General features: G+C 39.7%; 1 protein-coding gene across 1 annotated transcript in view; it reads right to left on the bottom strand.

Annotated features, from left to right (window-relative positions):
• The window catches only part of KHDRBS2 (KH RNA binding domain containing, signal transduction associated 2), a 362,804-nt gene that overhangs the window by 285,167 nt on the left and 51,261 nt on the right, over positions 1–26,376 (bottom strand). Inside the window, exon 2 of the mRNA XM_030000725.2 lies at positions 2,699–2,826. Within this exon, the coding sequence (XP_029856585.1) occupies positions 2,699–2,826 (128 nt within the window). The remainder of the gene's footprint in view (positions 1–2,698; positions 2,827–26,376) is intronic.

Here is a 26,376-nt window from a genome sequence, read left to right as displayed (position 1 = left end):
AAAATGGAAAAGTCTGTAACAAATTGTCTTCTCAGTATTTTTGTTTGTCTGCCTTAGCTGGAATTCAGATACCATAAAAGTAAAAAAAATAGCACTATGGGACAGGAAAAAGGATCAACAAACACAAGACACTGCACCACTGTTTCAGAAGAAATTTTGAGGGCATTAAAAAGATCTTCTGCATAGAGGAGCGTGAGTAAATGAGATGCTGTTTTTACTGTGGGCTGCTGAGATTTAAAATAATTAATCTCAGAAATGGGCTTTGCTGAACTTTCAAGTAATACCCTTATCTCTTTTTTAGATCTCTATTTTACAGAAGAGGCCTGTATCTTTAACAGAGCTGGTAACATAAGACAGCTGTTGCTAATCACAGTCTTTGATTTTATTTTCCTGTTGTCTACACCAGCAATTTCAGAAATCACGTAGGCACTTGAGTAGAGACAATTTTATAATACTTATTCTGCAACTTCAAGAGCTGGTTAGCCACTAGAAGCCTTCTGTGTTCAGTTAACTTTTGCTCAAACCTTAAAATACTGCTTCTGACTCTATAGCTGCCACTGAAGGGATCTACCCTCACTGCAGCTTAACATTCAGACCATAATAAAACTTTAGGCCAAGGGTTCCTTTAGAGCAATTTATATTTCTACATGTAGTTAAAATAAGACCAAATGTCTTTAAAAGATTGATCTCGTTCCTAAACAAAGAGTCTGTAAACCACATGATTTTTTTTTTTTTTTTTTTTTTTTCAAACTGGTCATATTTTTTTCCAAAATTTTATACTCTTGAACACTTTCTTCAGGTTTACAGAACCCTGCTCACCCAACACTGCCCAAAAAAGCTTATCAGCAAACAACCAATGAATAATTTAAAATAATGTTCTTTCAAATATAAATGCCTCTCAGGTGAAATCATACAGCAATTCTCTTAACCATTTATAAGTACAGGTCTGATCAACTGCTCTTATTACCATATTCTGCTAAATATATAAAACTAATGTCTTTTTTTTTACCCAATTTCTACTTTTTTGGTTATTTATAAAGCAATCTGAAGCAACCACTATGTACTGATTTTGACTATCCTAATGTATACAATTTATCAAGAAAAGATAAGACACTAGACCACAGCAATCGGCAGTTTGATACAAATGGCAAAAGCAATCCTTGAAGGATGGTTACTAGATAGTAGCAGGAAACCTGCAGTTCTGGGAATAATTCCATGCTGAGCACAGAATATTGCTAGCAAATCAACTACAGAAACTTTCCAAGAATGTGTTTTGCATTACTGAATAAGTATTTCATTTCCACCGCACTGATTTTTTTTGTTTCACTGCTCAAAACCTGTAGAAATGCTTTCTATCTTTTACTACTCATTAATATAACAAGCTCATTAAAGTAAATGAAGGTTAATTTAATCATATTCAGGCACTATATTGGATAGATTATTGCATTTGTCTTTTAAATAGTTTGTCTTTCATTCTACTATCTTCATCAAATAGTATTCTGAATAATGATCACATTGTCATTATGAAGTTGCAGCACTATTACATTCTTATTAAGAACTTCAGGTCACCTATAGCATTTACACAAAATACCACAAATCTAGTCAAAGCACCTCAGGCTATGCAGCAAGAAAGTAATTCTGTATAGCACTGTGTGTATTTCTAACGTCTTTACCATTTGGATGATTACATTACCTCAGTTTTATATTCGCTAGTCAGGAGGTAAATGTCAGCTGGAATCACTGAATCTCAATTTTTTACACCTTTCATTTTGTTTGATAGGCTTTTTACCCATTGTAATTTATTGCTCTTACTGATGAAACTATAAAGCAATAACCTGAGAGTGTAATCAAGGCTAATGGTGAACCAAATACCATGTGATAATAAATCAGCAAGAAAAAAGTACTCTAGAGATAAATGGCAATGTTTACCATTTCAGTTTAAATACTATTAGAACAACTGTTTATGCAAAATACAACACTGTACACACACACACCCCCAAAAAATCAACATTCTCTTCTTTCATGTAAAATAAAAACTAAAACTTCAGACAAGCAGCTGAGTTTGGGCCTCTTTTACAAGAAAAAAATGCTTTTTTAATCATAGTTTGTAGCAGTGAGGAGAACAAAACATAATATGAAGACAGTATGTAGTGGAAAGACATTTGAATTTTATAAACAGGGACATACATTGTCAAAGTCATAGCTTGTGGTAATCCTGCTACTTTATCTTTTAAAACTTAATACAGCAGAGCAAATCCCCCAATTCCTACATGAAGCAGCTGCAGCACACTTAAGTTGACTTTTCAGAGTTAGTGAAACATTTTTTCTTTATTCTGCTAGAATATTTTTTTGTCAACTGGTCTTTTATTTTCCAAAAAGATGGTACATGTGAAAAAAGCAACTATAAGAAAACACCTCAACAGTTTGCCTAAGGCCCAGCTACAAAACCTACTTGAAGTAAAAAAAAAAAATTCTCATTCACTTCATCAGCTTTTCTGAAAGGCCCTGACACAGAAGTTAGAACGTGTAATAGCTAATAACAGGTAAATTCAAATAGGAGCTTCATTTCTAGTCTGGGGGGTTTTTTAATACTGTGAAGCCTGCACACCAAAAGTCAATAAAAAAATGGTTAAGCGTATGAGTTTTTCATCATTCTATTAAGAAAGATTAAACAAGTGTTAGACTATATTTACAGTACCTTTGGATATTGTTTGACAGGGATCAGAACTCTTTCTGACAGCTTTATGTTTTTGTTGCTGATAACATCAAGATATTTCTTTTCTTCATCTTCCTTCTTGCCTTCAGAACCCTGAAATTTTTCGATTTCTGAAAAATAGTAAGAAAGAGAGCAATCAGTAACGTGATATTTATCACCCTCAGAGACTTTAAAGTCACACATCATAATACAGGCTGTGCAGCAAACACCTGTGCTGTTTGCACTCACGTGATGGGTACTGTTGTCTGAAAAAAAGGGGACTGCCACCAGTGCTGAGAGGCAGAGGTGACAGCCCACAGGTTGTACTCCTCAGTATGGTATGTAGAACATTTGATAGAATTTACAAAACCAACCCCAAAATGTACTCTGGTTGAATAGTTTTGACTTCTTTATTCCTTAAAGCTCTATAAGCAACAGATAATAACAACTGAATTTATTACCCTGCAAAGAACATCTAATACGATGCCTGAGAGCTTCCTGAGAGTACAGGGACTATTGAAAAAGCTGCATTTGCAGCAATGTCATTACTGATAGCAAAGAAAAGGGCAATACTCCTAATGAGTTAATTATAACTAAATTATAGCTGAAAAGGGACAGCTGTGGGTCTGAGAAACATGCAGTTTCAAGGCCCAGAAAGCAAGCATGGAGCAGAGTAACACAGTGACAGCAATCTGTAACACATATACAAGTTTCTTTGACTTACAACAAGCATAAGGAAAAATGTATGTAAGACAACAGCCCATGTTAGGATTTCTTCATAAATGTTTCTGCTGCCTATTCGAGATCAAATAATTTATTTAAAGCCTGCACCAGCAGACATATCTCGAATGCCACTGTTAGAAGCTCTTTTAAAACCTCTCAGAGAACACAGCTAAAAGAACTCAGATGGGATACACCTTCCCTAATTTAGGATTAGAAAGTTATTTTAATAATCACTAAAAGCATCAGGACAACAAGTTTCATTTTTATAAAATACTTTAATATACCTGGAAAAAAATGTGGTATGTTGCATTCAGTGGGAGCAAGCATCAATTAAGCACGAGCTCACAAAGCAATATTCTGCAGTAAAATACTCAGTTCAGGTAGGTCTAATAGACAGAAAGTTCTTTTAAGATAGCTCCAATGCAGTTATACCAAGGTTTGTGCTATGGGGGTGCAGAGGGTAGACACAAAGGTGAACAAAAGAGGGAACAGTGTTGCAAGTACAGTTAAGTATTGGAATGAAATGAAGGAATTAATTTCTCAGATGCATTGTGAACACTAGTAAGCTAGGTAATTCTCAAGGGCAAGTGAGGAAAGCGTATCTCTTTGTACACATATATTAAACTAGAATCATAGAATCGTTTAGGTTGAAAAAGACCTTTAAGATCATCAAGTCCCACCATTAACCTAGCACTGCCAAGTCCACCACTAAACCATGTCCCTAAGCACCACGTCTACACGTCTTTTAAATACCTCCAATACCTTTTAAATACCATCTTTTCTCAACTTGCATGAGTGTGCTTTAAGTCACGGAATCACGGAACGGTTGAGGTGGGAAGGGACCCTGCTGGAGATGGTGGCCCAGGACCATGCCCAGATGGGTTCTGAATACCTCCGAGGATGGAGACTCCACAACCTCCCTGGGCAACCTGTGCCAGTGCTCGGTCACCCTCACAGAAAAAAAAGGGTTTCCTGATGTTCAGAGGAAAGCTCCTGTGTTTCGGTTTGTGCCCATTGTCACTAGCCACTCCTGAAAAGAGCCTGGCTCTGTCTTCTTTGCACCCTCCCTTGATGTATTTACATACATTGAAAAAGATTCCCCCAGAGTCTTCCCTTCTCCAGGCTGAACAGCCTGGAGGCAGCTCTCAGCCCTTCCTCGCAGGAGAGATGCTGCAGTCCCTTCGTCATCCTTGTGGCCCTTTGTTGGACTCTCTCCAGTACGTCCATCTCTCTCTTGGGCTGGGGAGCCCAGCACTGGACACAGCACTCCAGGTGCAGCCTCGCCAGTGCGAAGCAGAGGGCAAGGATCACCTCCCTTGACCTGCAAAGTCAGCCGAGGAGGAAGAAATATCTTGAGATGGTTTATTTCTAAAACAGAATGTAGGCGCTGGATGTGAACACTGGAACTTGGTGTCCACATTTATATGACGAATACGGCAACGGGATTCTGCTCGACAGCGGGGCAGTCCTGTGAGATGAGCCATCTGGGAAATTTTTGTTCCCTGAGGCTGGGGCTTGTGTCTTCTGTGCATGGTCCCCGAAAGCCCCGCGATGCCACCGGAGAGTCACCACGACTCCCATGGCATCAACCCTTCTGCAGCACTGGGCAGCCCCGAAGGGCCACGGCGCTGTCCTCGTCCACCGGGGACAGACATCTGCAGGTGTGGGGACGAAGGACCCCCGTGCCGCGGGCTCCCTTCCGAGGGCGCAGAGAGGATCTGCCGGCCGGGGACGCCGGCAGGGCCCGGCACGCCGCTCCTGGCCTGCCGCACCTCCGGGCTCGGGCTGCTGCCGCCGCTGCCGAGAGGCCAGGAACCGCTTTCCTGCCTTCCCGATTCCGGCCTGCACGTGCCGGAGAGGTCAGTCCCCGCCCTGCCCCGAGAGCAGGAGCACGCCAAGACGTCCCCGGTGTCACCCCTCCGCCCCGGGACCGTCCCTGGCGCTTGCGGCAGCGCCAGCGCAGCCCCCGGGGCACGGCGGGCAACTCTCCAGCCCTCGGCTCGCGCGGCGTCACGGCTGCCTGCGGGCTGTCTCCAGGGCGGGTCGCGAGCTTTATCTCTGTTGTTTGCGGCGCGAGATGGCGTCGGAGGAGGACCTGGCGGAAGACGGCACCTCTTCCCCTGCTGCCGGCACCAGCCAGGTGCCCCAGGCCGCGCCGCTGGATGCCTCCGAGGACCTCACGTGCCCGATCTGCCGGGACGCCGTCAACGATGAAGCCTCCGTGGCCTGGTGCCGGCACACCTTCTGTTTTTCCTGCATATTGGAGTGGTCCCGCAGACGAGCTGCGCGCCCGATCTGCCAGCGGCCTTTCCGCTACATCTGCCGCAAGGTGGGAGCCAGCAACTACGAGGTGCACCACATCGCGCAGCGCGACAGCTCCGGCAGCCACGCTCGAGGAGGGAGACCTCGGCCCCGCTCGGCGGAAAGGAGGCGGCGGCGTTCCTCAGGCCGCCAGCGCCGCGGATCTTCCGGCGGGGACCGCAGCGGTGGCCGTGCCGGGGCCCCAGAGAGGGGCCGAAGCAGGTCCCCGCGGCGGCACGGCGACGGCCGCGGCAGGGTTCGGCACGCCCGGGGCTACGACCCCTCGAGCAGCAGGAGACGGCGGCAGAGCAGGGCCCGGGACGCTGCCCGCGACGAGGGCCGAGCTCCACGGCCCGAACGGGACGTCCCGTCCCCCTCGGGGAGGAGCGACCGCCGTCAGCGGGCAGGCCGGGCTTCCTCCAGGGAACGGCGGGCGACAGGGAGCCGACCCCGGCGGAGGTCCCGCAGCCCTGCCGGGCGCAGGGCCTGGTAGCACACCCTACCAAGAAGGGTACTACTGTACGCCCTGCTACCAGTGTCAGAAAATACGCTGCTTTACACCAAAACTGCTCCTACTAACAACTGCAAAAATAACGTCAAATGCAACTCTAAAGCTTGGGGCCAAGGACCTAATCTCCGTTATAAAACACATCTGAAAATCTAAAGGGACTCCTGCAAGGCCTTTCAGTTACGATGGTAACAGGATAGAAACTTGGGTGCTGGTATTCTCATACTGTTCTATGTTAAACTTGTCTACAAAACATTATACTGAGCATTTTCTGTGGGTGTGCCTTTTCTCCTTACAGTGCATTTCCACAGTATGATCAACTGAAGATTTTATCACTTTTTCTCCTTTCTGCCCTGGTACCAATGACACCAATGGCTTATTAGAAAACCTCTTGTCCTACCACATCACCTCTTTTCTCACAGTCTACCCCAAATACCCCAGAATAACTCTTCCTGTTACTTACCACTCTTCTCACAAGGTGGCAGTGGTAAGCAAGGTCGATTTACCATTATTTTGCCCTATCGTAAAGGGACTGCCTATAATGCCAGCCCAAATGTAATGGCTGCTAGCAAGCCTTTGAAAAGTTTATTTTCTCTCCTTCCTCCTTAAGAGATTTTAAAAGTAACCCCCAAAGCCTTCATAGAGAAATCTGCCCCTGTGGTATGCTCTGTACAGAGTTTCACATTTAATGCCCTCAGTGGGAGTACATGCTACAGACTCTTCAGACCATGTCCAAAGACTACCAAAGTCATTGAAAAACAATGGTGTACCGAGAACATCATAACTTTTATGGAAGACTGGTGGGAAGAGGAGCTTTCTCAAAAGACAGAGGTGATACAATAAATTACTGGACCAAGACAAACTGTTTTAAATCTTCGTATTTAACTGAAGTAGACCTCTATTCTGTACACTGCTTCTGTCACTTCATGACTAGGACCACCACAGATCAGGAGCAGGCTGCTGCCATAAAGGAATTCAGATCAGAATCAAGCTGCCAACTTGCTGGTTCACGGCACTGACGTGCAGCAAGTTGCATTAGTTATTAATTGTGACCTGCCAACCAACTGGGAAAACTATGGTCACATGTAACACACACTATGAAAACATAACCAATACTTTTAGATTTTAAAACTACATGTTTATGTTCATGAGTGCAACCATTACACATTTTGTGTTCACTGAAAGCCATAGTTAGTATAGGATTTTGGGAACAATGGAAAAAGAAGGTCCAGGATCAGAAGCATTCTTCCAGCAAGGACAAACACGAGGAACTCAACGGTACATTTTCAACAACACTGATCTTAGGCAAAAAGAGAAAAGAAAGCATTCCTTGAGAAGAAACTTCACACATTTTCCACTTTTGCTCTGAGCTAACGGAATTAAAGCAGGGAGACAGAGAGCTATTCAATTACCTCCTACAGGACCTGTCAATCCCCAAGCATGCTTCATTCTCGCCTTTCAGCAGTAACACAGTACTCTCGCACTTGTCACTTGCTTCTGTATAATACACATGTATCTCATCCCTCTTAATTGGAAGAGAACATGCATATCACAGTCACGCAAAAGAGGTCACCACTAAAGAAGTGTTAGAGACTAAAGGCATTTCGAGCATCTTTTTAGAGATATTCTTCCCTATGAAAATTGATCTTCAGCTCTCTCCAGATGTGGAGCTGTAAAATTCTGGAAATACTGTCAGCCCGTTTACAATTTTTTTGAGGGGACTACCTTTTTTTTCCTTCTCTTCACTGATTTAGCATAAAATGGAACAGCTGAGTGAGTAGCTCCTACTTTTTCAAAACTATCTGCTTTACTCTTACAGTGCCAATAAAATGATGTTAATTATAGTTCACTTCAAAGTACTTGACACCTATTACAAAACTTCTGTCATGAATATAGTTTTTCCATTAAAATTAGGCATCCCACAGTAAAAACATCCTTTTGCTACACTTTGAGTCATGTCAAAACTCATCAAAAAATAATGTTGTTCTTGTCAGCCTGTCCAACCTACCAAAAAATGAAATCTACACATCCCTTTCTGCTGTCAACATTTGCCTCCCACTTAAAGGAATTCCGCCAGCCTACCTTGCACCTTACCTATCTGGCTTTTCTCATTTTTGTGTTTGAAGTACTGGCATTACTTCATTAAAGAAGCATAAGCTTCTGTTACAAGGTCTGGCCCTTTTAAAGAATTATATACTTCCATTAATGGGAGTGATTGCCAGAATGGGAATATCACCAACATCTTGCCTGTACGTAGTATTATGCATATCGAGGCCATCTAGTACTCTGAGAAGTATGCTTTTTCTGGAGGTGAATGGAAAAATGTTTCAACTGGAAGAGAAATAATGAGCCAATGTCAGTAAAAAAATAACAATTGCTAAATCACTGACATCTCTATTTTAAAAAGAGCTTTTTTAGTTAAAGATCATTAAAAAATTACACAGTCGGAACCCTGAATGCCTACAACGATGTTAAAATAACACAAAAATCCCAGCGTATATTTAAAAACAGCAAATACTGAAAATATACATGAAGGCTCATTTTCTGTCTAAGGTGTTTCAGTTTTAATTGAAAGCAGGGCTATTGGATTTTAGAAGAGGAAAAAAAAAAAAGCAGATGGCTCAATAAAAAGAGTTGGACAAATTAAAGTGAAGTTCATTCATGAGAAGGGAACATCCTAAGAGGTTTCCAGTCATGAAAAGGACATCCAAACCCCTAAGGATAGGTAATTTAAAAGTAAAAACACTCAGCGTCTAATAAGAGTTGGGAGAGGTTATCGGGACAGCAGAATCAGCCACAAGCTCTGAAAAATTAGCCAGTGGCTCACTGCATTCACCCAGAAATGCATGCATCTGTTAACAACATTCCTCCCCTACATGTACACATACTCATTAACTCACACAGCTAGTTGGGACAATTCAGGGAGGATAAATGAGCAACTCCTATTACAACACACACAAGTAAGGGAGTACCTCTGCCAGTGATTAATTTAGTACCTGTAAGAAAACTGTGGATCAAATCTACATGTCTATGTTATCTATTGTAGACAGATATGAACTGAATTTGTCTACACTCAAAATCACCAGAAGCTTTGTAACCATATTAACTCAAACTGAACTACCTTGGCTCTCAAGCAAGAAAAGTGGCTATTAAAATAATGTTGGGAAAGAATTCTAAAAGCCAAGTCAAAAAGGAATGACAGAGACCTGTAAAATCAGGAATGGTATGAGAAGGAACAGAAAATGGGTATTCACTGTTTCTCAGGAGTGGAAAGCATCAATTTGTCATGTTACAAATTGAAAACAAAAAAATTATTTTTATGTACAATGTGTAATTACATTGCAGAACTACTGAAAGCATCCATATGGATGAAATCAAGTCTTTTACAGATTATTCTCTTATGATTAGATTCTATGATGTCCCATAAGGCAAGATGTCCTGCTGAAGGTCTTTTCAAGTTGGGCACATCTAAAAACGCAGCATCCATTAAAAGTTTCATTTATACTGCAGGCTTTTTTCCACTGTTGGTCCTAATGACCATGAGCCTCTATCAAGTTGCCTGTTTTACAAAACATAGAGGAAAAGTAGGGAAGTGTCCATACCCTTTAGTCAGTACTCAGTAGACCATTTCTAGAATGCTGGGTCCAGATTTGCCCCCCTCTTTCCCAGAAGAAGACAGACATTGTCAAAGTGGAGTGAGCTCAGAAGAGGCCACCCAAGATGGCTGGGGCTGGAGCACGTGCCCTGTGAGGAGAGGCTGAGGGACCTGGACCTGGTTATTGTGGATAACAGACAGCTTTGGGGGACCGAACAGCAGGTCCCCAGCGCCTACGGGAAGACAGAGTCAGGCTCTTCACAGTGGTGTGTAACAGGGATGAGGGACAACAGGGAAAAGGCGAAACAAGAAAGGTTTGGACTGGGTATAAGGAAAAACTTTCTCTCCGTGAGGACAGCCCAGCAGCGCTGCAGGTTGCCCAGAGATCTTGTGCCATCTCCTCCTTTGGAGGCTTTCAAGACCGACTTGGATCAATCTCTGAATGACCCAGTCTGACCCCATAGCTGGCCCTGCTTTGAGCAGGAACTTGGATTAGAGACCTCCTGAGGTCCCTTCACACCTGACCTATCCTATGATCCTATAAATGCAATCCCTTTCAGACCTATACTTGTCTGTCAAACTTGCTTAAACTTATCCAAAAGATTTAAATGTTATTGCAGACAAAGTTAGAAAAGGACAGAGAAACAGCACGATCGCATAAGCCCTGTATCCTTAGGAAACTTTTTTAACAAAATGTAATAATATAGGTAGAAAAGAAATTAAAGATCTAAAGAACTTCATATTTCTAATTGACTAAAAACAAAAGAGAATTAACAAAGAAACAAAGGAGAAAATGAAAGTGAGCAAAGACTGAGTAAAACTGAACTTAAGATTTCCCGTCCTCTTCTCTATACAGGCAACTGATTTTCACTGCCTGGCTACTATTTTGACTCTACCCACAGAACTCTCAGCAACTTGCAGAGGTATGCCAAAGGGGTTGTTTCCTCTCCAAATTATAGTGTTGGTAGAAATACTGTTACCTAATGCATCTACTGATCTATGGGTAGATCAGTATAGATTAAAAAAGCTATAAAGAGAATATTAATAGTGTTAAATAACTAGAAAAGTTCTCAAGTGGAAATATCAGTTCTTGCTAAATTTATGAACATCATCTGCTCAGACATACAGCTTTCTAGGGAGAATTTTGAACCTGAGTGCCAAGCAGTTCCTCAATACACTGTTCCATATAATTCTAGTTTGACTGCCAAATAATTCCTCAATACACTATTCCGTGTAATTCTAGATATATACCAACTGTAATTATGAAAAAATTAGTATTTATGATGAAATTTACTGTAGCAAAAATAACAAACAGTAACCATTCACAGGCAGCATCAGCATGTACAGTATAAAGAAAAGGTCTGGGATGCATTTTGAGTGCAATGGCCTACTAAATACAGTTGTTGATAAAATTAAAGAGTCACAGCAATGTTAGCTACAAGATATACTTTTTATTGCTTTTGGGAGAACATTTGTTATTAAAAGGACTCAGCAATTACAACATTGATTAAATATATTTTTTATGAAATTGTTAAAAAGAAAGCAAGCCACTGGGTTAGATTTTCAAGACTAAGGTTCTTTCAAAAGTGTCTTTGAAGTCCAACATATCTTTGGGGAGTTAGCCTGCATAGGCTGTGATGAAAGTTTGGTGTTGGCAGCTGTTGTATTGCTAGAACTACGGTGTGCAGTTCACTAAGTAGCTGAACTCAGTACAGTTCTCCCTTCTTACCTCTTACCTTCAGAGCAGCTTAGATAGCATTATGAATATGCCACTAGTCAGATGAAAGGCACACTTGAAAGTTGCTGATATATTTTTTATTTAATTCTGGTTTTCTTTCATCTGAGAATGAAACTACTCATAAAAAGAGGAAGTAGAGAGCATGAAGATTTACTTAGACCAGAAAAAAAAGAAAGCAAAACCCACCAAAATATCAAGAGTGTATTTATTGCTGAACATATCTCTAGGTATCCTTGAATTTAACATCCTAGAAAACTGTGTTGCTATGATGTGTAAGAAAAAGAAAGTAGTTCTTTGTCAACATGGATTTTTGTAGCTTCTACTGTGCTAAAGTCCATTCAACAAGGCACTTTAAGACATGCTGAAGTGCTCTCCTGGATTAATCCAAAGAGAAAACATCAATGCTGTGCTACATATTCTATGGAGCGGAACAGATAAGTAGGGGTGAAAGATGAATCGATCAATGAAGTCACAGCTAACTCCCCCAGTGAGATATTAATTACCTATCCCTGACTATCTGAAAGCTGACGGTATTCTTGAGAGGGTGGCTCTGCCCAGCTGGAGCAACTAGCAAAAAGGAAGCTTTTCTGTCTCTTTGCAGTTTCTGGAAAGGAGGAAATACTTTCTGTCTATCTCTTCAGTCCTAGAACTTATTAGTGATAAAAATGTCTGCTATTCTGTCCTCAGAGCAAGAGAGAGAGATGAACAGCAGGCAATTTTTTTTTTTTTTTTTTTCTCCCCTGATCTTATTTAGCCTTTTTAGGGTTTTTCTGTACTGTGAGGTAGAACAGCTACAGAATAAGACTGACATCTGGAAGTACACAGCATAGAAAATAACGAAAAGATGCTACTTACTGAAGTTAAGAACTGGTATAAAATTTTGCTTGGAGTTCAGGCTTCTCACTGACCTCTCTTGGTTTTCCAGTTAGCAATGCCACTAATGAGCTAATAACCTCTGCTCACACAGTTATCAAAGTATCTGAAAGGAGCCTACAAACCTTCTAAACAGTAGCTTCCATTTAGGATGGCATTTCAGATCTTGGGCTCAGAAAGTCGACTGTACCTGCAAGAGTGACAGGAAAACTGAAGTTCACTGGGGAAGAGATGATGAAACCCCAAATAAATGTGAGGAATTGCTGAGAGGCGGAAGAGTGTCTCAGAATATGATCTTTGCTTCCTACTGTCTTTCTGTCGGCAAATAGAAAAGATTAGCTCTGACTGCTATACAGGCAGGAGAATATTCTCTGTGTGTACACATACTCATATATAAAATGAATAGTTATATATAAAATAAATATACCTTTTATTCGTAACTGGTAAAAAAAGCATGAAAGAAGGAAACCAAAGATTCACTGCTGGTATATATGATCCTATATATCATATCCACCTCTCTACAATGACATTATCTCCTAAATATTCATTGCTTCATCCCAAAAGAGTTCATTTACAGAAAAGTTGCATCCAGGTGCTCATTAATACTATATCGCCAACATACACATTAAGTTTGTTTCTGGCAAATGTCAAGTTTAATGATGTTCAGAGATTCACTAAATGTTACCAGGATTTCATAATTCATCCAAAAGATCACCCTGTTTCCTATCACAATGGAAGATTACTGATCTGCTTCCGTTGCAGGACATTTTAATTTACCTTATTTCAGACTGAGAGCAACAATTACAAATAATACCTTTTGGATAAACTGGTTCTTTTAATTGAAGGACTAAACTAGTAATATCTAACAGCAAAACGGTACGTAAACCTTCACTCACAAACCCACTGGAGAGCATACCTTTGCTCTCAGCCTCCACTTTGAAGTCTGTACAAACAGATCCTTCCTCCAGAGGATCAGTAACGTACACTAAAACATGATCAACCTTCCTGTACTGCCTCTTCAGGAGAAATTGTCAGCAAAATCTAAAAATACATGGTTTATGCAGTAACATAAATTCACACAGTTATAAATGTGCAGTGAAAACCGAAGAAGCTGAAGTGGAGAAAATGAGTAAAATTTAAGATACTTTAATAATCCGTAGAGATTTTATTGTATAAAGTCTCCTGTGGATTTTTCTGCAGAATTTTCAATGAATTTGACAGAACACACTCATGACCACACCACACTCATTAGGTTTTCCTCATTCATACTACCCTTCAAGCCATATCTAAGCATTAACCGCTAAAATATCGATTTGCAGGCATGACAGGGGACATGCCAACAAGGTGCTAATGCTTGGGCCAGTATGTACCATTCCTGTTCAGTTTAATGACATGGCCATAATGTAAGGGTACAGAAACTAGCCCAGTAATCACCCCAGAAGCAGGAACAAGCACTAGTTGTAACAGATAGGTTTAGCAACTACATTAGTTTTAGTTAAGTGAGTGCTCTTGGCTATCATTTATCTATGCAGGAAAAAGCATTTGGCAACTGAGGCAAGATTAGGGCCATTCTTAGGATTGAACATGAACCAAGTATATACAAACTATTCCAGAAAAAGCAGAAAACCTGAGCCCTGCCTGGAAATAGGATTCTCTATGGCAACTTTAGAAAAGAAAATTTCAAGCGAGACTTGTATTCATAGGAAAGAAAACACATTAGCACCAGGTAATCTGATTTCATTACACCAGGTTGTTTGACATCAAGGAATTAAAACTCATCCTAGAGTGGTATTACAGCCTGATATTGCGGCAAACAAGATGCATGTTTTTCATAGGCTTGTTGCCTTGCCTTAAGAGTACTTGTTTTCATTGTAGAGGCCACAGCAATAAATTAAAACATACAGATGTCAAGCAGACTTGTTTCATTTCCTGCAAACATCCTTCAATTCCTCCAACTATGTTTCTACGAATCAATTTTAAAAGGTGAGGAAGACCTGTTTGAACCTGTGTGCAACCCACTTCATCACTGCTAAACATGAAAGCCTGTTATCTTGTCAAGGGGAAGAAAGGGGCCCAGGATAATGTTTTCAAGTACAAGTATAGTGTATGCTCGTGGCATATATCCAAAAATCAATGATGGGAAGCCTCCCTTTTTTTCCCCACTAGATCCTTTGCTTCTAATTCAATAAAAGAAAAAAAAAAAAACAAAGCACAAAACCTTTGAGAGTTAAGATCCATGTCAGCAGCCGTACTAACCACACAATATGGATTCACATGCCAAGAATACACGTATCGCAGACAAGCGCACTAACAAAGGGCAGTTAGATGAAACTGAATCCAGAGTAAGCAGGAGTGCTGACAGTCAGGAAACTCGGCAAGCAACCTGAGAAGTTCCCAACAGCAATGAAACCTGCTTGTGATCAATCTGCACAGCTGCTTAATTTGTTACAGTCTAGGAGTAAGTTGCTGAGCCCTTACACAAGTAGGTACCCATAAATCATACCTAGGCATTACACTAACTCCAGCTGGCTGGAAGACCCCATGCTGGCATAAAATGACCAGGTATCATTTTTTCACCCTGTCAACAAGATGCATTTCTTGTTTTCAACTCCACTTCAGTGCTGCAGCTGTAACAGCAACATATGTGTCCAAAGAAGGACACATGCGTGTCAAGAGAAGAGCAACGAAGCTGGTGAGGGGCCTGGAGCACAAGTCTTGTGAGGAGCGGCTGAGGGAACTGGGGTGGTTTAGTCTGGAGAAAAGGAGGCTGAGGGGAGACCTGATCGCTCTCTACAACTGCCTGAAAGGGGGTTGTAGTGAGGTGGATGGTGGTCTCTATCAAGTAACTAGTGATAGGATGAGAGAAAATGGCCTCAAGTTGCAGCAAGGGAGGTTTAGATTGGATATTAGGAAAAATTTCTTCACCAAAAGGGCTGTCAGGCATTGGAACAGGCTGCCCAGGGAAGTGTCACCATCCCTGGAGGTGTTTAAAAGACATGTAGATGTGGTGCTTAGGGACATGGTTTAGTGGTGGACTTGGCAGCGTTAGGTTAACAGCTGGACTTGATGATCTTAAGGGTCTTTTCCAACCTAAACAATTCTATGATTCTACATCATAAAACCAGAAATATTCTCAGCTCCCAAATACGGCTTTTCATGGTTTCAAGTCAAGTTCAAAGCACTGGCATCCATTTTCAAGGAACTTCCTAGCCCGTGGCCCAGGGTATATAAAAGCTGGCCTAAAAGTCTATGCCAGACCTTATGAGAAGTGAGTTCACTCTTCAAGCACAGTGCAACTCACTATATTATCAGTGTGGAAAAGATTGGGTTCAGCTCTGTAGGAGATAACAGTTTTTCCAGAGGCCAGTCTTTCCAGAAGACAAAGGTCTGCTATGACTCTTTTCCAAATACCTGACCTCATGCATTGCCTTTATCTTGTTGTCACTACCACAAATATATGGTAAAAAGAGAATAACTAATGAATTTTGGTTTCCTATAGATCTGTGAACAGTATCTTTCATCACCTGTCCTTGCACACAATATCCTTCTTTGTTTTGTGTGTCGTTTTCATCTCACCTTCCTCCCAGATCTCTCATCTGCTTAGGTAGATAAGGAGGCAGCAGATATTTTGGCTGACTCAGAGGTTAGTTTAAGCATCTGTTTTCTACCTTTCAGAATGGATGTGAGGCTGAGCTGTCACGTTTTTCCTCAACATGCCCACTATTTGGAGTATCTCCTTTAAACACAATGACCAGTCTTCCTTCTTAACAACATGTAGGAACCTCACACGCATGGATTTTTATCCTTATATCAAATATGGCTGAAATTAGCCAACATCTTCAAAAATTATTTGGGAAAAAGAACAAATAGACCACTTAATTGTACAAACTAACTGTACTTCCTTGGAAATATTTCCTTAAAATTCCCATAAAAGATATTTCAATACTCTTATTTTTCCCTAGGACTCGAGAACACTAAATACCTGAAAAATGCAGAAGCACAGGTTACATGAATGGGAGGGAACATAATAAAATTATATTTGATGTAGGAGCCCGTAGGCTGCCACTACTGCAGGCTCTTCATTACCTTTCTCCTTACTAGCATAGCTATATAATTAAACTGCTTAGCAGCCAGGTAAGGCACTATGAACCCAATATGAATGCTTGTTTAGGACAGGATAAAGAACTAGAATAGAATTCAGGAAATTAAGTAAATAGAGACATTAAATTTCATCTAGAAAGCATAAGTACCTTTCAGCTTGGTTTTTTCACCAATTTGAATGCTGTTTTATTTTGTTATCCAGAAGCTAGCCATACAAATCTACCTTTCTTCAGAAGCAATTCTTTCCTCCAGTAAAGGTAGCTGGTAGGTAAGCCTTTCATTGTAAGTGTGAAAAAGAACAACTGCCATACTTAGAATTGTCAAGCTAATGAAAACGCTCTTTATACTTCTGTGTATCTGGTAACACCTTTTCTTCTTTCCCGTCTCTTCCATTTTATATGTCACCTTCGTGAATTACCTCACTATTACTGTTCATTAACGGGCGTACAAAGAAGTCCTTCTGCTGAGATCTCTTTTTTCCCAGCACACTGGTGAAACAGTAGCGAGGTCTCTAAGGCTGGCCAGATTTGAGAACTGTCCTGCTTCACAACAAACATCCTACTTAAAGATGCCCAGATGAAACTGCTTATGCTGCTGCAGCTTACATATCATGAAATATTTAATAAACAGGGAAAAATGCAATTCACAATGAAAACATTAAAGGAAATTACTCGGTTTGCCTGCATCTTATGTCTCAGACTAACAAGCCTCTCATCTGGTTACACGTCTGTCACTGATGATCTCAGCAGCTGGTAAAAAGAAACATCTGTCAATCTGTTCCTGTTCCTAAGGGTGTACAGGGCAGAGAAAGAACTTGGGCAAACCTGCATTGATTCAAGCATGCTGAAGAGTTTGTCAGCTGCCTTGATTAGCACAGGAAACAGCCTCTCAAGTTCAGAAAATGCCACGGGCTCATTCTTGAAGAAGAAAATTTCCAGGAGCACACCATGTTGCAAGACAATCTGTTCTGTTGCAAAACAGGTCTGCTTAGGCTCATCCGAACACAAGAACTGCAATTTGATGCTGAGTTAATAAGGAATTCAATATTTTTGTGGAAGTGTTTCTTTTCTCCGCAAATTGTAATGATTTTATACAAAAAACATTCCATCAGGACTTCGTATCTATATTGTTGGGGTTTTTTAATGCTGATAAAAACCATATAGCTTTCCCTTTGTTTTAGGATGGATGCCACTAATAACAACAGCTGACAGCACTCACAGATCCATCATTTCAATTTTATGGAGTAATGAAAACAGAAGATAGATTTTTGTTTCAGTCGGAAAATATCCAGCAGTCTTAGTACTGGAGAGGTAGAATTGTTAATAATCACTGGGAGCATGCCAGCTCTTGCACACACACAGAGCTTCATGGCTACCCAGATGGATGACTGAGAATATTAATGTCCATTTTAAAAGTACTTGTTTAGAAGGTTGTTCCAAGAAAGAAGTATGGGTCTTTTCATGCACCTACAAAAATAGAAAGTGTGAGCAATATTAAAAGAAAAATACCTAAATAATTAAAAGATTAAAAAAAAGTGTGCTAGGATAAACAAGACGCACAAAGTGATTTTTTTCTGGTTTCTCTGAAACCTCCAATGGTTTAAAATCCTTTCTTGGCTGAAAAGACTTTAATTCTAGAAAGTAAAATGAAGCACTCCGACAATTTCCAAAGTATTGTACAAGAGATGGCATTAGACACGCCATAGAGCAAGCTTGGTTTTCATTGTAAAATATTTCTGGAAAAGGAGAAACCCAGGATGAAGCCGGAAGGCAAGGAATCTGGGAATCTGGAGAGAAAGATGGAAAGATGTCAGGAGATGGCCAAAAGACTCTCAAGGAAATACAAAGCAGAAAAACAAGAAAAGAAATTACAGGATCAATCAAGGTAACAAAAAAAAAAACCTAAAAAACAAAAAAATGCAAAAGTTCATGTTTACTTAGTCCGTCTTCTGTTTGAAGAAGACAGCCAAGTTATCAGGCAGGACATGAGAAATCAAGGGAACAAATCTGAAGACTGTGCCTGAGGTGGAGAACAAGCAGGGATATCAAACAGAGAGGAGAAACAGAATTGTTTCTGAACAGGAGCTAGAAGAGAAATAGGCAAACGTAGACCCTCTCACTGATTAAGCACACTTTGAACTCTTAATGTTAAATATTAATTTATGCGATCTATCTATATATATAAATACATATGGTTTTTTCTATCTATGAAATGTTAATACACACATTAATTTTTGTCTCTGTGAACTAAACTTAACTTGCCAGCAAACCTTGCTTCTCACACAATATTTGTAGGTTTAGATAGTGCATTTTGAACTAAATACACCACCACGGAGAAAAAGCTGAGGCTGGCGATTCTCAGGCATCAAAGCATAAAGTGCCAAACGCTCCAGAGCCTGGCAATTCTTCCTGTCTCCTGGAAGGGTGGGGACAATCAGCACTGGGAGCGCAGACTCAGGTGCACCAATTAATGGGAATGAGGGTGCAGGGGACACTGAAGAGTCTATCTTCTTCCACTTGAGCCCAAACTACTGCAAAAAGACAGAAGAGTGGGTGATAGTTTTATATTACAAGCTAACCAGTGCTTTCTTCAAATCACAAAATCCCTGAGTGTCAGCGAGTGTCCCTGTGAACTAGAACCTGACCAACTGTACCACCCAACTGCCAGAAAGGACCTGGCAGGACTTAGACTCACTAGCATTCTCCCAGACGATTCTGGAGCACAGCTGAGGAGCACAGGATCAAAGTCCGGGGACCATTCACAATAAAAAGTCTGCAGGCACCCTCTGTTTTGGAGCATGGGAGACATCAATAGCACAGATACAGCAATTTTCATGCCAGTTAGTTTCAGCACCAAAGAATGTTCCCAGGTATGCTTAATATACTTACCTAGACATAGCTTATGTCTGCAAGCATCAGAGCCTGGTGCATTGAGAATTAGTTTAGTAATTCTGAAGTTCATCTCAGTTTTTCTGAGATTAAATATAACAGGTGGGGTTCACTCTGAGATTAGGTCATGTCTGCCTTTTCCCTATGGCCATGTCATTTCCTTAAGAGCCTCTTCTTTGGGACTTTATATATAAAGGTTTAAAAACAGAAAGTAAAACCTGAGAGGTAATTTGTATGTCTTATCTATTCTTTTAGTCTTTGCAGATTCTCAAAACCAGCTCTAGTATCTCAGGGATGGGGAGGGAAAAAAAAAAAAGCCAAACCAGAAAGGGCAAAGCTTTGGAGAAGAAATCCTGCAGTACACAACCTGGTTAGTGTTTACTGCAAAGAAGCAATACCTGGTAAAGGAAGCTGTAGCAGATCAGTGAAATGAGGGTGTAAAGATCAGGTCCTGCAAGGAACCTTCCAAGGGTGAAACTAAACAAAACCAGTCCATTACATCAGATTATATCCTTCATATAAATGGAGTTTAAGCATAGGCTACATGCTAAATGCCACTGTGGTATTTGCTAGGGTATCCTAGAAAGACCAAGGCATCCAAGTCAAGCGAGATCAAGCAAATGAACTCGACTGTCTCAGCAATTCAGATAATAACAACGTCCTACTTTAAAATACTTCTACAGCTGAACTTACACAGACAGACATGAAAGGAATTTTCCATAGAATTGATTAATTTCAGGTTTGAGGGGAAAAAAAAAAAGGTCATGTTACATTTGAGTCCATGCATCTATCTACCAGTAGTTTAGAACAGTGCAGGAAAAAACATCATTCTGTAATCAAAACAAAAACATATCAACAACTTGCTAATAGAAAATATTCTTTGAGTGGCACATTGGCAGGCAAAAATTCAGATTTTGGAACATCAAAATATAAAGTGACATGGAATAATAACAGGCTTGTTATTCTTTCTGCATTCTTTCTAGCTTTTTTGCCTAGAAATTGATGCTGCTAACACGAACACTCCAGTGACTTAGCCTTCATTAATCAAAAGATGTACACTGCTCTGCTTCAAATGACGTATGCTGCTACAGCGAACATCTTTACCAATTAAAACTGCAGCACACAAATTAAAGGCTAGGCTATTGTTATAACTTGAAGACAGATTCCAATATGTGCAAACAAAAATAGTGTAATTATTCATGTAGTTAACTGAAACCCCTGGAATAATGTAACTTTTCGTAAGTGGTTGTCTGGCTATCTTCCAAGAGGAAATGGAAAGTATACAGATTTACCTTTGTGATCTATACTATAATTTGGGTATTGTCTATTGTCTTCTATTAAACTTCTCCTCCTCATACCCTATGGGAAACATTTCATAAAGACAAATTCTATAGATTTGAAAATAAATGTTTCAGAAGTACACACGCTGTTTTTATTAACGGAGAAGCATCTGAGAAAGCTATGTGTAAGAGTCAGTCGAAAACACTTAGCTGACAATCAAATCATAAGCAGTGCCAAATGGGGTAAACAAAAGGCATCATGAAACTGGGGCAGAATCTTTTACTCATGTGACAGCAGCTCTAACAAATGTACGCCATTGGGATCAGCATAAAACATGCTGTCAAAACCCTAAATTAAAGAGAGATATAAAAACACATTAGTGTTAACAGATACATTCTAAAACTGTCATGTTTATGGAAAAATTAATTTAGCCCTGCATTTTAAAGACATTTAAGTGCTTAATTCATACTGAAATTAAGAGGAGTCAGATGACTAAATATCTTTTGAGGCCTCCTCCTTAATGCTTATGACTAAGGCCAGGACTGGATCATGAAGTTCTCTACAGACAAGTATAACACTAGATCCAACACTATGAAACTTGCATGTGATTCCCACCGTTGTGCCAACACAGTCTCATTTGTAGGATGAAAGGGCTCTTCTGAGATTCAGATTCCACCAAATATGCTCAGATCGAGAAATACACCATTAGGAAACCAGTGGGAATGAGACAAGATAAACCCATGACTTTTTTTTTTTTCAGCAAACATGAAATAATCCACCCCATTTTTGCTTGTCTGTTCTTCCTGTTATGCAAAATCCCAACCAAACAGTGGTATGTGAGCAACGAACATACCCCTACTACCCTCTTCAATACTATTGTTTAAAGAAAGGAAAGGACTAGTCTTAATCTTGTTTATATTGTTATCGCAGTAAGAAATTGTTGAGGTAACAAATCTTCTACACATAGTAACAATACTTTTTTCTTCTACTCTGGATCTCTATACACAAAGAACAGCTGAGTTTATACTGAAATCTTTCATTTTTATAATTTCCAATTAATTTTTGTACTTATGGCAGAAGGAAACCCTTGTGGATATCTGCTTATTGCCTGACAACCAAAAGATAAACCCATGTCTGGATCCCAAATACACTTGTCACATTGGAGCAGAAGTCCCTCTACAATGGTCAGAACCAGATCTTTTTTGGTTTCCTTTCACTGAGAAAAATGCACAAAATGTTTTCCAAATCAGAACCTTTTTTATATTGGTGCTAAACAGGAAGGGCGACACTTTCAAAACCACAGCATTATTTAGGAGCCGAGTTCCTACCCTCAAAACTCAAGAAGGCACCTAATGCTAACCTTGAACTCGGCTGATTGTATATTGACTTCTAGGAGCCAGATTTTTGAAGGAATTCAGGTAGCTGATAGGTGAGCACCCAATTCAACTCCACGAATTCTGGACTTGAGATGAAATATTTACAAAGTGTAATAAACCTCCAAAAGAGTTTAACTATTCTGAATAGTGTAAATCTCATAGAACAATATTAAATAAAGCTGTTCAATAATCAGATTCTTAAGACTGTAATTTTGGGTACAGGCACAAATCTGGTCTCCATTACAGTGAGAAAAATAATAAAAAAAAAAACCAGACTGAACCTGTTCCTGGTAATTCCTCATCAAGTTACCAAATCAGACATATTAGGAGAATAAAAACAAATATGTTGATGGAAGGATGAGAATTTGCAGTTACAGTAAAACCAGCCTATTTTGCGTGGTGGGGGAAATCTCAGCTTGCCACCTGCCTACAGTGTGTCATGCCGCAGTGTTCGGCGGACCCTGAAGTGGAGGCGACACTTCAGAAAGCACTTGCAGAAGGATGAGGTAATGGCATCATAACTTTTAAAGGAATTTCATCCCACATATGAAGGACTACATGAAAAGTGCATTAGCAAAGTGACATTCAGGAGTCACCTTAAAATTTCTACTTAAAAGATAATTTCCCTCAGGCATTTACATGAACCTGGACCTTATTCAAACATAAGGATCAAGAACTAAAATCTACACTGCAGGGCACATCCTTTAAAAAGGGTCCATTATGTAACAGTTAGTATTTAAATACTAAATAGTCATAAACCGTAACACAAACTAATGCAAAAAAGTAATACAACTATTACTACCTGCATAATAAAACTACCTTCCTTACTCATCTATTTGCAGTATTTTTTCAGGATTTGCAAAATGTAGTTGCCTCTAGTACACGTTATCTGCTTTTATTTTAATGCCAGTTTATATATTTTTTTCCCTATTAAATCTTCATTATTAAGTATTAGGAAAGAGATACAAATAAAAGTGTTTGTTTAAAATTTAAGAATTGTTTTCTAATATGAAACTGATGAACTGATTAATAGTAGAATGGATACACACAGTCACTACTCACAAGGACTTTTCTTTCTGAAAATCTGTTCGTAACAATACATTAAACTATATAAAAAGGTAAACGGGAAGCTTCTCAATTTCAAATAATAGAACAGTATAAATCGCCAGAGAAAGAAAAATTTTTAAGTATAACAATTCAGCTACTGCTTCTCAGTAATTTTGTTGCTATAATGAGTGAGGGGAATTTTTTGTAGTAATCGGAGGTGTAGGGATTGAGACGCAGTTTACAGGGGTTAGCATGGAGGACCGCCACATGAGCAGCATAAAGATATCTCCTTGAGGATCTGTAAGAGGGGTGATGATGGTTAGCTCAGCAGGCAGATTTAGCTGGGAGATGACATCTCAGTAACAAATGATGAATGGCTGGGTGGGTGGCAGAACCAAGAATATTCTATGAAGAGATCTGAAGACAGAAATATATATCCTGTTTGGTGTAAAAAGAAGAGAGAAAAATCACAGGTGAAACTCTAAGAAAGGACAATACCCACCAAGGTGGTTATTTCAGAAGTGTTTCGAAGGGGTACAAATAAGGCAGATTTAAGCTGCCATCCAGAAAGAAGGATGCTGAAGCAATGAGAGAAGAAAACAGCCTATGTGAGAAAATCAGCTGGATGGATAGATAGATAGGAAAGACTGATCCTACATTGCTTACCTGTGTGTCTATGGCAGGAAAGAGGGAAGTGAACCTGCATTCTCTCCTGACACCCCTGGGTTTGGGTAGCACCCTGAATTGTCTTGTATGCATGTGGCACTGAAGGCAATGCGATATTGCCTAGTCAGAACTTGCGATCAAACTCACAAACACTTAAATGTTCATCTTGCATTGCATTATGCACTGCGAGCAAAAGCTATTCCTAATTTTATAAAGTTTCTCCTCTACATGAATTGTCATAAATACAGATAGTTAAAAATTAAAACTTTTTCATAACAGAATGTTAATAACCATATTCTATTACTGAAGTCACTGGTTTTATTTATAGTTCAGGTACATTTTATAATGCTTTACTCCTTTTCCTGCTGGCAGATGAATATCTTCCATACACCTAATAAAGGCAATCAGAAATGAAGAAGTCGCTGTCATTCTTCTTTTCTTCCCCACTCCCCGCCATCACGCCTCCCCCAAATCTCCACTGTTCTGTGTGAAAAGCTAGTAGTGTAGGTACAACTCTACATTCTTAATGATTATTATAGTTCTCTATTTTATAGAACATAAGGTATTGTGGGCGCAGAACCAGTAAAGTTCTGAAGTGAATTGCATCATTCCTTATGCTGCTGGGACATGCTTTCTGCTGTGACTGTTCAAAATTATTTCTATATGCAAAAGGTCATCAAGCACAACAGAATTTTAGTTTCATAAATAAAAGTAAGTATTCATCAACAAATCATTCAAACTTCTGAAATACTTTCACTAGGCCATCAAATCTTTTTCCTAGGGTGGCCTTAAACAATGCCACTAGTTTTGCATAAGGATTGCTGAGCAATGTAAGTGAATTCAGCTGCTCATTGTATATGAATTCATACTGAACTGAGGCAGGAAATGAGTCCTATGTGTTCAAGTTAAATTAATTTTGGATTCAAGATTAAACTGGAAAATAAACTAATAGGGTAATGATCACCATTTTTTTGGTTTAGAGACGTATTTATTTATAGTAATTGTGTTAGAATCGTAATTGTAAAGAAGCAAGCTGAAGGAAGCATTAGTAAACATTTTAATAGTCCAATCTTGCTATTAGCCAGGCGAGATGCATAAATAAATTAGAAAAACAATAATGTAAACATTATAGCTGTCAAATATAGCCAATGTTATGAATTATTCTGCACTGTGTTGTGTTTGTCATAGTCCAAAATTGATTAAGTCACGGCTAATGCAGAAAGAAGAAAAACACCTCACAGCAGATGTTAGTCCCTTAATCAGAGTGGTGGAAGATTCTGCAGTGACAGGAGATATAAAATAACCTGAGCATAACTGTAGTCACATCACAATGAAGCCAGAATGATCATGGCAAAAACGGGCTGTCCACCTACACAGAAGTATCTTCTGTATTTTGGTTATTTTTCTAATTTAAATATGCTTTTTAACATTTTTTTCAATTTGCTGCCATGGTAGTAAGTGAATAAAATGGCACATAATAAAAATCCAAAGATCTGGGGCTGCCTTAAGAGTTCTTGAGTTCAAGAGGTCTTGAACAAGTACTTCTTCTGACTCTTCGAAAGATCAGTCCAATTCTTATGGAGATTATTATATCTTTGTTTCACTCCTATTACTCCCACCGTAAGAGCAGCACTGCTGAGCAGTGTGCTGGATTCTCACTGTGCAAAGCTTTCTGGTTGCTCTCCGTGGGTCCCCAGTTTCACTATCAGTCTCTAGCTCACACATAGTAGATTCCGGTCACTCTGTCACCACCCTCAAAATGCTTGCTTCATCTGAATGGCTCCACTAAATCGCTTAAATCATGGTAAGGATGATGACATCTGATTTTCTACTCCACCGAATACTAGATACTCTAAAAAGATATGAAGTATTTGCACTCTCAATGCTACCTTATTTTCAATGAAAAGCATGACATACCTGTTGAAGGCTGACATTCAGCAGCCATCTGTATACTATAATATACACTTCCAGAAGTCCCTGTGCAAAATCAGAATTCTTCCAAATATTCCAAGTGCTGCATGCTTTCTGTACAGCCTGCAATTACATTGATACCGTACAAATAAATCACTCTACCTTGTGTCACTGAAGATAGCAAAGGCGGCTGGAATGCAAACCAATACAAAATGTGAAGACATCACATGAAATAAAAGAATGGCAAGATTTGCTACTCCATATGAGGCTCTGAATAATAGACCTGTTCTTTCATTACTGCCTTTATAGCCTTCTATTATAAAGTACACTATTTTAATCTATACTTTTACTTTAAAAAAATCACAGTATGTAAAAATGTGTTTGTTGGAGATGTTCGTTGCCCATGTTACTTATAATTATGGCTTCATGAAGAAGCTGATATAGAGATATTTCGATGAAAAAGATCTAGATTTTCAAATACCAGTTTATCTCCAGAGAGTCACGGACCATTCGATAGATACTAGAAACTCCACTTCCAGGCAGTGTAATTATCATGCTTTTACTAGAACCATGACAACTTACACCTCACATCGTAACACAGGTGTAAATAAACCCCCTAACAGCCCAATCCTCAAAGAAGAGTGAAATGAGTAAGGATTGCACCATCTCAACC

Source organism: Aquila chrysaetos, chromosome 2, assembly GCF_900496995.4.
Source record: "Aquila chrysaetos chrysaetos chromosome 2, bAquChr1.4, whole genome shotgun sequence".
In the NCBI taxonomy this organism is placed as follows: domain Eukaryota; kingdom Metazoa; phylum Chordata; class Aves; order Accipitriformes; family Accipitridae; genus Aquila; species Aquila chrysaetos.
The sequence above is the reverse complement of the archived record's forward strand: the minus strand, read 5'-3'. Positions and strand labels throughout refer to the sequence as shown.